The 14,391-nt window shown below is 46.1% G+C and overlaps 1 protein-coding gene across 5 annotated transcripts; it reads right to left on the bottom strand.

The window, feature by feature from the left end:
• Positions 1 to 6,025: 6,025 nt before the first annotated feature.
• LOC311515289 (UPF0415 protein C7orf25 homolog) lies at positions 6,026 to 12,338 on the bottom strand. 5 transcript variants are annotated; one of them, XM_084618254.1, is made up of 3 exons: positions 12,175 to 12,338; positions 8,397 to 8,442; positions 6,026 to 7,634 (listed from the first exon to the last, which is right to left on the bottom strand). In XM_084618254.1, exons 2-3 carry the CDS (start codon positions 8,399 to 8,401, stop codon positions 6,350 to 6,352), a joined length of 1,290 nt encoding a protein of 429 aa, XP_084474380.1. In that variant the 5' UTR covers positions 8,402 to 8,442; positions 12,175 to 12,338; the 3' UTR covers positions 6,026 to 6,349. The 5 variants fall into 5 exon arrangements, with proteins under 5 accessions (XP_084474380.1, XP_084474383.1, XP_084474381.1 ...); XM_084618257.1 differs by having other exon boundaries at positions 8,393 to 8,442; positions 12,175 to 12,337; XM_084618255.1 differs by lacking the exon at positions 12,175 to 12,338 and adding an exon at positions 12,021 to 12,164 and having other exon boundaries at positions 8,393 to 8,442.
• Between the last annotated feature and the right edge of the window lie 2,053 nt (positions 12,339 to 14,391).

The raw sequence follows: 14,391 nt of genomic DNA, 5'->3' as shown, positions 1-14,391 counted from the left end.
TTTTCCAGAGACATCAATTACCCCTGTGTCTGGGGACCCAAGCATGGAGCCGAGCATAAAGCCAAGCATGGAATCAAGCACGGAGACTACTGGAGAGCCCAAAGGGGAAGGAAGTGGAGAGCCCAGCGTGGAACCAAGCTCAGAGCCCAACAGAGAGCTAAGCACAGAGTCCACCAAAGAGCCAAGCATGGAACCAACCAAAGAACCAAGCACAAAACCAACCAGAGAGCCATGCACAGAACCTCCCAGTAAGTTAATTCTGACTTTTACTCACCCTTTATCTTCTCCTCTTCTTTTCCCCACAAAAGCCCCTCCATCTTTGCTGCACTGGTGGGACCAGATGTCCACAGGGCCTTCAGTGGGGTCAGGAGGAGAGGAGGAGTATGTTGGGAAGCCACTGCTTCCCCCTCTGTGCCGATATATTTCTGCCCGATTTTGAACCCCTCCACATGTTGGCTCAGAATATAGTGGATTTGGATTTCTCTATTCCTTTATTATTGGTCATGTTGCTCATTCTGTCTTACCCAATAAGAGCTACTGCCTTATTATTCCTACGTCCCCTTCTCTAATTCACTGACAGCTAGTCCAGTGTCTTGTCTCAGCTAGGAAAGTAGAAACCACCACTAGTACAGTTGCAATAATGGAAGCAGAGCTGGAGGCTGTAGCAGAGACAGAAGTCAGCTTTTTTGACAAGTGAGCAATCTCACCTGGCTCGGTGACATGGGAGTAAAACCACCAGAGCTAAGTTTACACTACTGCCTCCACCCTTGCTGCCACCGAGGAAGAATTATGGATCCCACATTCCCTAGTAAATACATAGTCTTGCAGGCTGAAGCACCCAAGGTGAAATACTACTGACAGCTCCCCCCCATTTGCCCTTTTGGCCCGTTGAAGTTATTATGCATGATGTAATGCAAACTGCTGTGTCCTATATCCCCTTGCTCGCTGTGTCCATGGTGAACACCTCTTCTGTCTGCTCAGGGTGAGATTTATTGACATCAGAACTCCAGCTTCCTACTAGCAGCAACAGCTCCAAGCCCCCTACCACCTGGCAGCTCTGGGTTGGTGAAAGAGAGCTGTTACCTCTTGCCCTAAAACAGGCCCCATAACACAGAGCTATAGTGAAACCACACATAGGAAGATGCTGAATCTTTCATTGGAAACGATGATTTCTCTGCTAACTACCAACTGACTTCTCTACCCCGAAAGGATGAAATACCTAGACTCACTGGACTCATAGGTTCAAACCCCAGCAAGGTCAACTCAACCCTTCATCCTGCTGAGGCAGCTAAATTGATTACCAGTCATTTTACTGAAGGAAAGATGTATTGTAGATGAGATCCTCTAAGGGCATAGGACAACCTTGTGCCTATTGAAGGCCCCATGGTACTTTTCAGAAATACACATACTTGACTTGGTCACACAACCCAAGACATTTCCCCTATCTCCTTTTCCCAGAGGTGGCTCCATTTCAGTAGTGTTGTACATACAGCACTTTGTGAAGTCCTTGGTAAAGAACAAGGATATTAATTGTGAAATAGTGACTCCTACTGGGGAGTGGCTACGGGCTTGGTCTCTATACTCCATAATTCATCAGAACTTTTTCTCATTCATACCTTTGTTTTTGCCTTTAGAATAAATTGCAAAATTAATCCTGACAGAAGACATGACCAACCCCTGCTGCCAGCTTTGGCTTCAATGAAGAAAAATTCCAGTTGATGGGATGACAAAATAAAACTTGCTATAGTTTTAGCAGGTACAATTTGTAGAAAATTAGCAACAATTGGTTGGGTTTCAAGAAACTGCCAATCTATGCCTGTTTATAATTTATTTATCTGGGACAGGTTAGAAGATCGCTGCTGACATGTACCAGTTATACTGTAGCAACTTTCCCCCTTACCTTCTGCATTACTAGTGGCAGTCTCTCTGGAGTGTGCTATCCCCCTTGCTGTAATAATCTTAACTAAATACATAGAATGGCATTACCATCATGTACAGTGTTATTGTTGCAAATGGCAGCCTGTTTTCTGCTAAAACTGCAGAAGGTGTGAGGGAGATTTTCTATCTATTATCACAATAGTATTTCGTAACACACCCCACTAACTGTTAATCTCTGCATAAACCTATGTGCAAATCTTGGGATGCAGGTAGGGTGTGAATGTGAGTGAGAGAGAAAGCCTTCATACAGGCTCCAGCAGTGACTCCGAATCCACTTTCCTGCACCACATTCTCACTCATGAAAAGTTTGGATTTTTTTTCTAATGTTGTAACTGCATTTTTAGTGCAGGAACAGTGGCTTGGAGCCTTCTGTTTATCCACAGACTGGTTACTGTACAGCTGTAGAATAAACTTCCTCACACTGCTTTACCTTTCTGACCAATACGGGCTAAAGAAGATAGTTTACTCTCCTTGTCCCTTCATTCCTTAAGCACTCTACCTGCAAGAGTGCTTGTTATTGCCAATTGTGATGGTAACGTGAAAAATTGTCTTTGGGGTTTTCATTGTTCTTGTATTGTCACACTTAAAGGTAAATAAACATCAGGAATTTTACCAGCTGATGTGCAAGTTAAGCAACAAAAACAAATAGGAATAGAGAAGGGGAAATTAGTCCTGGAAGAGATTTCAGATGTGAAGTTATAAACGGTTATTAGAAACAGGAACAGTAAATATATAATCCAAATACCCTGCTGGTGTCCCCCTTAATACTTTGGGTATATTTTGTGAGCTGGAACTGATCCCCAAATTATTACTAGTTGATTACAGACAGCAGGTTTGGTGCTGTATAGGACAAAGACACTAGCTCTCCCCTCAGGGACCTTACAGTCAAACAAAACAATATGCACCCATAGTGCTCCCAGAAAAAAAAGCAAGGCAGAATGGAATGTTTTAAGAATAACTAACACTTCTTAGCTGAACAGATTAGGGTTAATAGGCCTCATGAAAAATGGATTTCTGGTGAAACAAATAAGAAGTTTTCATGCTGTTTTCTAGGTTCTGTTGAGTGCTCAGAGTAGGTCAGAAAATTCAGATCTGTGGGATAGGAGGTGGGGGTCTACTCCCAGCTCTACCAACTCATTTGCTGAGTGACCTTCATTTAATGTCTCCATGCCTCCGAGACCCAGCTGTAAAATTGGAATATTATTACTTAGGTATCCCAGCCTGGATGTTGTGAGCCTTTATGCATACATGTAAATCACTTTGAGATGCTTGGATGGAAGATACAAAGGTAATACTTGGTGCTCTGTACTAATGTATTTCAGCTCCAAACACAGCTAATACAGGATTCCAGAGTCTGCCTTGGAATACCATGCTTTTCCCCCATGACAAATGCATTTTTTGTTTTACCAGCAAACCAGAAAATTGCTCACGTTGAAATGGGGTGAGTCTCAAGTCACATTTTTAAGGCACCACATCAACATGGATACATATTAAGTAATAAAAGGACTGGAAGATGCAGGTAGCTCAATGTCCTGGGGGCATTTCTAGAGCTCCTTTGGCACCTTCTTCATGTATCAGACATAGGACTGATGGAAAATTGGTTGTTGGCAGGCAATGTGCAAGTAATTCAAACAGTAACAAAATTAGAGTGTTTTTTAAAAAAAAATTGGGAAAAGTGCTTTGGTTTGAAATGGATAAAACCACCCCATGATGGTACCATACACTAAGGCCTGGAAACAGAAGATTTACACATTACACAAGGTTGGCCAGACCAGCTCTACAACAAACTGCAAAGCACAGTCCAGACTGAATGATTATCCTATTGCATGGGGTGAATGGTCCCCCAAGAGGAAGGGATTTTTGTTTTAGAGGTGACTAAATAGGTTGGGGAGAAAAAGTGGGGAAGTCCAGTTCTCAGGGCAAAAATAATGAAGGGCACAAAGTTGTGCACTCCTGTTTACCAGGTCTCACAACAAAAATCAATCGGGACAATCAATGAAACTGAAAAGCAGCAAGTTTAAAACGAATAAAGGGATCTTATTTTTAAACTCAGAATGAATAATTATGCTACACAACTCACTGACATGACATACTTGAAGCCAAGAACTTATTGAGCCTGAATGAAGAATTACAGTTATATTAATATAGAACAACCATACCCATATCAGACAGGAAATTACAAAACAGAAGAGTGATAAACCTTCATACACCTGTACAAGCTAGCTACTGTGTGACTGGGCTAAGAAAAACTTCCCATATGGACTGCTTATTTCACACACTGTTCACTGTGAGGTGTCTTGCACATTCTGGTACTGGCTGGATAAAGGATGTTATGGTCCACTGGTCTGAACTGCTATGCTTATTCCTATGTTCTACTGAAAACTCAATGGGGTTTGAGCTGCCCTTTCTATAATCGGAGGGTGAAAGAAAAATTGCTCCTGTCTTCCAGAATGGGGACACCCAACAATAGGAATGTAAAGGACCTCTCTCTAACTCCCTATTTATAGAACAGTAGCATTTCACAGAAGATATGTAAGTAGCACAAACATATGCAAATTTCACTGGCCTTGTCTATACTACAAGAATTACCTCACTGATTAGAGGGAAAAGCAACAGGTGTAGCTGAACACTGTTTAACTGCAAAGGTGCAGGACAAACTGTTGACCAGAAATCCATAGCTAGTACCTATGTGTCACATGCTTTCCCATTTTTTTCACCCTCATGTAGTCTGCATATATTTCTTTCTCTAAAGGTAAAGTGAGTGTTGCAGATTCCCTTTCCCCCCCAACAATGTATCAAGCATTGCCCTTGGACAGCCAAACATAAAGGAATGCCCTTCATTTGAACTACAAGTGGCATGGATAAAGATACCTTTTCAACAACTGTACAAAATATTCAACAGATACTTTCTAGCCATCTTGATAAAATGTATTGCTCAGTACTCCATTTTTCACTCTGGCATTCATTCATTTTCCATGATGAACAAAATACTAATCATAGACAGATAGTGCTGTGATGTGACAAACATCTAAACAATATTAACATTTGAAATGAGTTATATAAGTGTTCCCTTTTTGATATGACAGAAGAATGAATAAAATGGATTTTTTAAATTCTCCACTTTACAGTGTCTGGACAGTGACAGCATCAGCCACCACTGAAACAGCCTCTGCTGTTATGGAATGAGTAATCAGCAGCAGCTACCTACTAACCCTATTTCTCCAAATCAGCATTATTCCCCGCCCACCCGCAACAGGGGACCTAAGGGAGATTTCTACTCCCTTTGGGCTGCTGAACAACAAAAGGAAATACAGCAGGATCCAAGAATCTGGCTCTGAACCTTCAGCAATAGAGTGCTCCTTAGCACTCTGCTTGGACATTGGTTCCGGGGTGGCTCAATACAAGAGAGCTCTGTCTGCTGGAACACCAACATCACATTCTGTGGAACACTGGAAGAGATTCTGCCCCCTGCTTCAGCAGCATATAGGAAATGTAAACAGCCCACAAGGAGAAGGGGGAGAATTTCCTCAGTGCAGCTACAGTGTCAGGTTGCCAGAGGCACCCCCACGCAAGCCCTGGCACATTAATAAAAAGTGAAAATGCCAATGAAACTCCAATTTCAGTTTTTTCCCTGGAAGTTAAGCTATAGCCAAAACTCCTAAGTCAGTCTTCTGTACTAAACTCCGGACAGATATACACTTTTTAAAACCAAAAGAAGTGAAAGACTTAGACCCAGGTGCTCAAAAGGTATTTAGGCACCTAACTCCTATTGAAATCAAATACCTTTGAGGATCTGGGCATTGGCATTTGTACACGTGATCAGTTGGTATAGTACAATCATTCCTTAGTGTACTGCACATGTTTAACATGGTGCATGTTTTTCTAGTAGTTCACTTCATCCAACAAATGAAAGAAATCAAATTGCCCTTTTACTTACCCTATTTGTTTAAGTTTTGCAGAGGTGATTTAACAATCCTTTTTAAAAACTGTAGTCCCTCAAAAGGGGATGAGAACGTCACAGCGCACAGATAGAATAGAAGCACGCTTGGCTTGAGTTTCTAACGGAACTTTTTAATAAGGTAGAACACAGTTAACATTTTCCACTGAAATGCAGTTATCTCAATGAATAAATTACTGTATACCCTATTTGGTTAAGACCAAAAATTCCACATACAGAGGATTTACGTGTTTTCACCTATATTTCTTTATCCATTACATTACTATTCTGAATGATGTACAGATTTTCTTCTTTTCTTGAATTTTTCATTTGAAGGTAAGTTACCACATGTATCTGGCTCTGGCACACAAAAAGAAAAAATTTATTGTTTTGAGAGTTCTCTTTCTTGAACTGTCTCCACTGCAGCACGTTTAAACAGTTATTTTAATGACTGTAATTAATTAGATGGCTTAGTCAGAGCCCACTATCGGCTGCGCAGTTCTTTGGTAAAGGTGTGGCAACAGACTCTTTGCTTTCGGTCAGTGCCCTTGGCTGATGGATAAGCACGCTAAACTTAACCCCTTGGTTAGCTGCTGCCCTAACAAAACCGCTGTTTGCGGTCATCGTGATGGCTTTTAAAGTGTCTCCTGTCCCAAAGATGGCTAGAGAGCGGCTATTGATTTTTGAACTAGCCACTAGTCTTAAGGCACGGTCAGAGGGCTGGTCTGGCACCACATTAATTCTTTTCATGAGAGAGATGGCTCGATCTTTCTCCCCAGGTCCTCCTAGAGTTTCTAAGATTGACTGAAAATCTTTGACTGCAGATTCACAAGCGAACAGCTCCTTGCCCTTCATGAAATCCTCCAACTGAGGCAGGACTCTCTCCTTCCTTTCCTGTGCTGCCTGCTCCGTTAACACTTTCTCCTTAAAGATAAAGTGGCAGCCACCATAGCTAAGGGAAGAGACATATGTAATTAAAGTAGTGATGTCCAAGTTAACCCTATTGCACACATCTACTTTGATCTCTGTAGGAAAAGCAATGCTGGCTACTAAATTCTCCCGGTCTACTCTGGTCACCTGCAGGAGCTCAGAGCTTTCTTCATCAGATTCGCTGGCACTTAGGTGTCCCTCTTCAGTCAAGTGCTCTGCCAAAGAGTTAACAGCAACTACATCTCCCCGCACGGATATGCCCATCTCTTTCAGCCTCTCTGCCATAGGACTGGACACACTATTATAAAAAGCAAAGATAATATGGGGGTTGCTGTATTGCACTGGTTGCTGACGGCTTGCTTGCAGGAAGTCCTCTGCCTGCTCAATGATGCTTTTGTCGCCATACTGGCCCCGGCCCAGCCAAATATTGTGAAGAGCTTCAGCTTTTCGACCAATTGCTTTCACCCAAGTGTGGCCACCATTTGCAACAACATCTACCACTAGCGTTTGCTTTTCTCCAAAGCAGTCTTCATAAGCAAAGACATGAAGGACACTGACGACCTCCTCCAGGTTCTCTGCTGACTCAATTATGGCTCGGAGGTGTGTGAGATTGGTACTCTGCAAATGGGACTCCTTAATAGCCACCTTCCCCGCCTCCACCCTGTGCAAGAATTTCAGCTCAGCCTTCAATTTGCTGCATAGCTTTGCTCCACCTTCTATACCTCCTTTCTGTGATCTGGAAAGGGATTCTGCTCTCTTCATTAATTCCTTAGCCACAGCGATTCTCTCACAAAGCAATGACGGCACAGACATGTTGACAACATTATTTCTATCAGATGAAAGCAAGAGAGATGATCATTACTACAAGTTCAATGACAAAGACAATATAGAAAGAAGCTTTTCCAATACCATACATCAGAGCTTTGCACTGGATTTTGTGCAATGACTACCATAGTTATGTAGCTTGGGCATTAGAAACTGTAACACCTTGGCCAAGCTCTTCAGAAAAGTGACTAATGATTTGATGGGGCCCGATTTTCTGCGGATGAGTACTTAGCGTTTTCAGAAAAATCCAGGCCTTTAAAAAGGTGTCTTCCACGATTTGGGGTTCTTCAACTGTCCAACATCCCCCCCAACCACTTCTGAAAAACTGAGCCCTCACTTCTAACCTTATTCAAACAATCAGATTTATACAAGCTGCATTGTGCTCTTAAGGCTCCACCCTCTCCCTAAGTTTACACACTGTAGTTCTAATGATTATTTTTAATTGCTTATACTGCACCCTGGGAGCTCATTGTGCTTTACCATTTTTAAAGACAGACAACCTCCTATCTAGTTACGTTGTAGAACTGTTGCTAATTAAGTGAGTAAACCTAGAAGACTGTTGCCTGGCTGACCTTTAATTACAGAGAGAGTTTCAGATTACAAGAAGGTGTGTAGTACAGTGGACTTGACTATAGGCCTAGGATCCAGGAACTCCTGTATGATAAATTGGCTCTATAACAGATTATTTGTGTGGCATTAGGCATGTCATTCCCCACCAACCCACGCTCCCCCCATCAGTATAATGGGTATAATATTATTTACCTACTTCATCACGGTGTGGAAAGGATCAGTTACTTAATATGGGAAGACTTCTGGAAAAAAAAAAAAAAAACCAACCAGAGCATCATATATTATTGCAAGTAGTTTTTGTATTTACCATAGGGTTATACACATACATACCCCCTACCATTTTCAGACCAGGTTAGATGCACACTAGTTGAAGAGAATCAGGTGTTGATGACAGAGGCAGCTGGAACCAGACACAGGAACTAGGCACTCCCCTGAATATGAATCTGCTAATGCAGGTTCTGAGCCCAGATTTGTGGAATCTTTAAGCCCATATGCAGTTGAAACCTTACTTACAACTCTCTCTACCCAATATCACCAAAATCTTCCAAGCACAAAAATCCTTATTCAATCCATCATCATCGTCTTCACAAGGAATCAATTTTGAAGCACTCTGAGGAGAGGAAAGTGATCAGGAACAGTCAGCATGGATTCACCAAAGGCAAGTCATGCCTGACTAACCTAATTGCCTTCTATGATGAGATAACTGGTTCTGTGGATGAGGGGAAAGCAGTGGTTGTGTTATTCCTTGACTTTAGCAAAGCTTTTGACACGGTCTCCCACAGTATTCTTGCCAGCAAGTTAAAAGAAGTATGGGCTAGATGAATGGACTACAAGATAGATAGAAAGCTGGCTAGATCATCAGGCTCAACGTGTAGTGATCAATGGCTCCATGTCTAATTGGCAGCTGGTATCAAGTGGAGTGCCCCAAGGGTTTTGTTCAATATCTTCATTAATGGTGTGGAGGATGGTGTGGATTGCACCCTCAGCAAGTTTGTAGATGACACTAAACTGGGAGGAGAGGTAGATACGCTGGACGGTAGGGATAGGATACAGAGGGACCTAGACAAATTAGAGGATTGGGCCAAAAGAAATCTGATGAGGTTCAACAAGGACAAGTGCAGAGTCCTGCACTTAGGACGGAAGAATCCAATGCACCGCTACAAACTAGGGACCAAATGGCTAGGCAGCAGTTCTGCAGAAAAGGACCTAGGTGTTACAGTGGATGAGAAGCTGGATAGGAGTCAACAGTGTGCCCTTGTTGCCAAGAAGGCCAATGGCATTTTGGGATGTATAAGTAGGGGCATTGCCAACAGATCGAGGGACGTGATCGTTCCCCTGTATTCGACATTGGTGAGGCCTCATCTGGAGTCCTGTGTCCAGTTTTGGGCCCCACACTACAAGAAGGATGTGGAAAAATTGGAAAGAGTCCAGTGGAGGGCAACAAAAATGATTAGGGGACTGGAACACATGAGTTATGAGGAGAGGCTGAGGAACTGGGATTGTTTAGTCTGCGGAAGAGAAGAATGAGGGGGGATTTGATAGCTGCTTTCAACTATCTGAAAGGGGGTTCCAAAGAGGATGGATCTAGACTGTTCTACATGGTAGCAGATGACAGAACGAGGAGTAATGGTCTCAAGTTGCAGTGGGGGAGGTTTAGGTTGGATATTATGAAAAACTTTTTCACTAGGAGGGTGGTGAAACACTGGAATGCGTTACCTAGGGTGGCGGTGGAATCTCCTTCCTTAGATATTTTTAAGGTCAGGCTTGACAAAGCCCTGGCTGGGATGGTTTAGTTGGGGATTGGTCCTGCTTTGAGCAGGGGGTTGGACTAGATGACCTCCTGAGGTCCCTTCCAACCCTGATATTCTAGGATTCACATGACCAACTCAATCTCTTCAGGCAGTTCATCACAAAAAATAAAGAAAATAGCAAAACAATCTCTCTCTCCCATCACTAAGACAGCATTTAGAAACTCCTGAAGTACCTTCATCGGCTCCCTATTGCCTATCAAATCAAATTTAATCTCCTCACATCACTCTCAATGTTCTCTTTTCATTTCTAAATGAGTCTTCTTTCCTGCTGCCCCTTTAGCCTGATGCTTCCTCCGGCCATATCTGAAAAAACAGTTCTTCAGTGCTGCATATCACAAAACCCAGACACTTCACAACAGCACTCCAGAGTTTACGTTAAAATAATCCGACTTTTTTATTGATTCCCAGTCTCCCAAGGCATCATTTGCACCTGTACGTAAAACTGACGCATACACTCAGTTTTGCAATAAATGTGTTGGCTATATGTTTTGATATCACCACACAATTCATAACAGGAAAAATTAAATGCACACAAATAATCACATCGTCGTCAGTGGTAAGGTTGCACCAACGTGCAACATGGCAGAAATGAAGAACAACCAGAGCCGTATACTCCTGGGGGAATTCTGCGCCACTGCGTGTGTGCAGAATTTATGTCCCGCACAGATTTCTTTGTTTCCCTGCAGAAATATGACTTTCTGACAGGGAAACTGCAAGGGCAGTCACACGCCACTCCCTAGCTGCGCAGGTACGTTTTCTCAGACATCCACAGCAGCCAGAGAGGTAAATCACTGCAGGGCTGGGGACACCTCAACCAGTGGCTCCTACCCTGAGCTGGGATCAGCTGGGCTGGAGGCTGGAACTTCCTCTTCCCCTGCAAGGAGTTGCTGGGGCTGTGGCAGACTTACCCCCACAAACCTCCCCCAGCTGCAGAAAGCTCAGAATCCTGCCCTGTTTCCTGCCCTCATCGCTCCTCAGCTACAAGGGGAGGGGTCACTGTGCAGGGAGCTGCTCCCCCATTCGCCAAACCCCCGTGCATCGGACCTCCCATACCTAGATGCCCCCGCCAAGCCTCACCCCGTACACTCAGAACCCCACAACCCAAACACCACCCCATTGAACCTCAACCCCTGCATCTGGAGCCCCAGGCACAAAGACCCCCTGCCTGCAGACCCCACCACCCCTGCACCCAGACCATCCCCCACTGAGCTCCCTGCACTCAAACCCCACCCTGACGAGCCCCACCCGCTGCGCCCCCCACACCACTGACCCCCAATTAGCTGCACCCAGACCCCCACTGCACTCCCCCAGCACCCGCCGCTGAGCCCCCACCACCTTCCCCTGGAAGCCTCCCCTTCCCCTCCCGCCGCGGCTACTGGCCCTGCAAGAGCAGAAGCAGACATCACAGGGTTGGGGGAGGGACGTGCTCACCCCCCCCCCCCCCCCATGGCCTGACCTCCGGCTCCTGGCTGTGGGCACCGCCTGGAGAAGTCACATGGGCACTGGCAGGGAGGAAGCGAAGCCACCATCTTAAACCAGGGCACAATGAGTCAAATACCCGGCCGCTGCTCCCGTACCAAGCAGCCGCTCCCCTTTCCCAGGGCTCGCCCCCTGCTTATCCCCGCTCCACGCCGCTCCCCAGCCCTGGGGATTGGCACCAAGCAGCGAGTCCCCCCGGGCTTCAAGTGATTCTTCCGTACAACTGGCCCCGATGCACAAAACCTCCACTGATGCAGGGGCTCTCCGTACAGGGGCATTTAAAAGTATGTCGGAGCTTAGGCAGCTCACCGAGAAAGGCCACACAGCCAAATCCACCTGTCTAAACGTGCTCTTCCGCCTGCCTTTAAGACACGAGCCCAGCCACCCCCGCCCCAGCGTGCGGTGCGTTTGGATCCCCAGCGGGTTTGGCCCGGGCTCCCGGAGTGTCTCTAGTAAGGGAGTCTTGTTTACTGGCGTGTCCCGACCCAGCTGCTACCCTCTGTCTTTCTGCCGATGGTCAGCCCCTTTACCGGGATCAGTTTACAGCCGTGGGCTAGTCTCGGAGTCCTCCCCCGCCCGGGATTTTCCTCTGAAGTCCACCACGCTCCTACAGAGCTGTCCTTCCTCAGCGTCCCCCACCGCGGCCCGAGCGCCGTGCCTCGGCCGAGCCTGGGCGATACTTACACCTGAGGGGGGGGGGGGGAATCAGCCCCGCGGCACGGGCCAGGCTTCTTCCCCCGGTGCAGCAGCAGCTGCTTCCCCTAAACACAGTCATGGAAAGCCAATGGCCTGGCCCACTCCGGCCCTTCCCCTTCTGCGAGCTAAGCAAAAACCCGGCCTGGCTACGGCACGCTCCAGCTTCCCGGCCGCCTGCAGCGCCGCCCAGCGATCCAGGCCAGGGCTTTTCTCTAGGGACAACCTGAAACCTCTTCATTCTTACACTGGGCTTTTTATTTACTTGGGGGTGTATTACAGAGAATTTATCCCGCTGCTACCATTCATACCCATATTTGTTGCATAGCTCTAAAAGCTAACCTCCCAAGAAGGGAATGGATATATTTTTTCTCCTCCTCTGGATAGTAAGAGTTGCTTTAGCATTTGCCAGAATAGGACATGGTATGTACCTCAGGCTGCAACAGATTTCAGAGTAGCAGCCGTGTTAGTCCGTATCCACAAAAAGAAAAGGAGGACTTGTGGCACCTTAGAGACTAACATTTATTTGAGCATAAGCTTTCGTGAGCTACAGCTCTCTTCATCGGATGCATTCAGTGAGACATTCCCCCTCGCTCCCCTGCTTGCCGAAGAATATCACAAATCACTGCCCCCACACATCTTGCCGACCTTTCAAGTTAGTTCAGCTCATGCTCCCTCAGCCAGCCATTCTCCCCATCTCTAAAAACAACATTCAAAAAGTACGGGGGAAAACAGATCAGAATAAATGGAGCTCTTAAAATAGTTTTCTTAATTCAAAACAACTTTTTTTGTTACCCTTTAAAATAAAGGGCAGTATTATTATAAAGGGCAGTATTATCTTTGGTATCTTTCCTTGTGAAATTCTTTAGAAAGAGGGAGGGAGGCGGTCTATGCTGTGCTGATACTAAACATCAGCTGTGATCCAGCTTCCAGGGGAGTTCCTGCATCTTTCAGACTGGTTTTACATCATTTTTTTCCAACTCCAAACCACTCTTAATTGACTGTCAGCATGGCCTCCAGCCTCAGTTTAAATTTGCACCACATCTAGGGTTGCCAACTTCCTAATATTTAAATACCAGACACTCCAGCAGGAGTGCTGGAACCTCCCCTGCCCCACCTCTGCCCTCCCAGCTCCCACCTCTGCCCTGCCTATTCCCCCAAAGCCCCACCTCTTCCCCCAAAGCCCCACCCCTCACCCTGACTCCCCACCCCTTTTCACTCCTCTTTCCACTCCCCCTCACCACCACCACTGCTCAGGTCTGGAGGGACTCACCTGAAGAGCCGGGGCTGGGAACTCTAGCCACCCAACAGGACAGATAGGAGGCAGCCCTGGCTGATGAATAGGGGTGACGTGGGTGATGACTTGGCACCTCCGCGGCTGCATTTACTGGACTTTGGGTGTCCGGTCAGTCTATCTGACCGGACACTGTCAGGTCCCCTTTTCAACTGGACTTTCTGCTTGAAAACCAGACACCTGGCCACCCTAACCACATCAAAATCTTTCAGTCAGCATAAACAATATTGTGACACTGGCAGGCCAAATACCACCTCTTCCCCAGGCTGCAGGCATTAGCTAAGACCTGACAACCTGATGCCATCATGGCCTCCAGCCTCACTTTAAATTTGCACCACGATTAACACCTATATATTAGTTTTGTTCAAAATAGCTATTAGTCTTATAAGAATGCATAGGCGCTGACTTCCCCTCTATCCGGGGGGGAGTGTATGTGATCGACTTTCCCCCCCGCCCCAGGTCCCGTCCCCACACCACCCCTTCCCCAAGCCCCTGCCTCTTCCTGCCCCTGCTCTGCCCCCCACTCCATCCCTTCCCCAAAGCCCCAGCCTCTTCCTGCTCCTGCTCTGCCCCCACCACACATCTTCCCACCCCTGCTCCGCCCCCTCCCCTGAGTGCACCCTGTCCCCACTCCTCCCCCTCCTTCCATAAGAAATAAAACAAAACCATAAGAAAACAGCTGTTTGCGACAGGCAGGAAGTTCTGGGAGAGAGGGGGAGAAGTGATTGGTGGGGCCGCCAGCAGGGGAGAGGCACTGGGGACAGGGGGAGCTCAGCTGCCGGTGGGTTTCTAAGCACCTGCTAATTTTTTGCCCTGGAGCACCCACGGAGTCAGTGCCTATGTAAGAATATATTTCAACTCTATGAAATGCTTGTAAGTTGTTGCCATAGGCACCGACTCCATGGGTGCGCCAG

This window comes from Lepidochelys olivacea (assembly GCF_965140295.1).
Source record: "Lepidochelys olivacea isolate rLepOli2 genome assembly, chromosome: 2".
Taxonomy (NCBI): domain Eukaryota; kingdom Metazoa; phylum Chordata; order Testudines; family Cheloniidae; genus Lepidochelys; species Lepidochelys olivacea.
The sequence above is the reverse complement of the archived record's forward strand: the minus strand, read 5'-3'. Positions and strand labels throughout refer to the sequence as shown.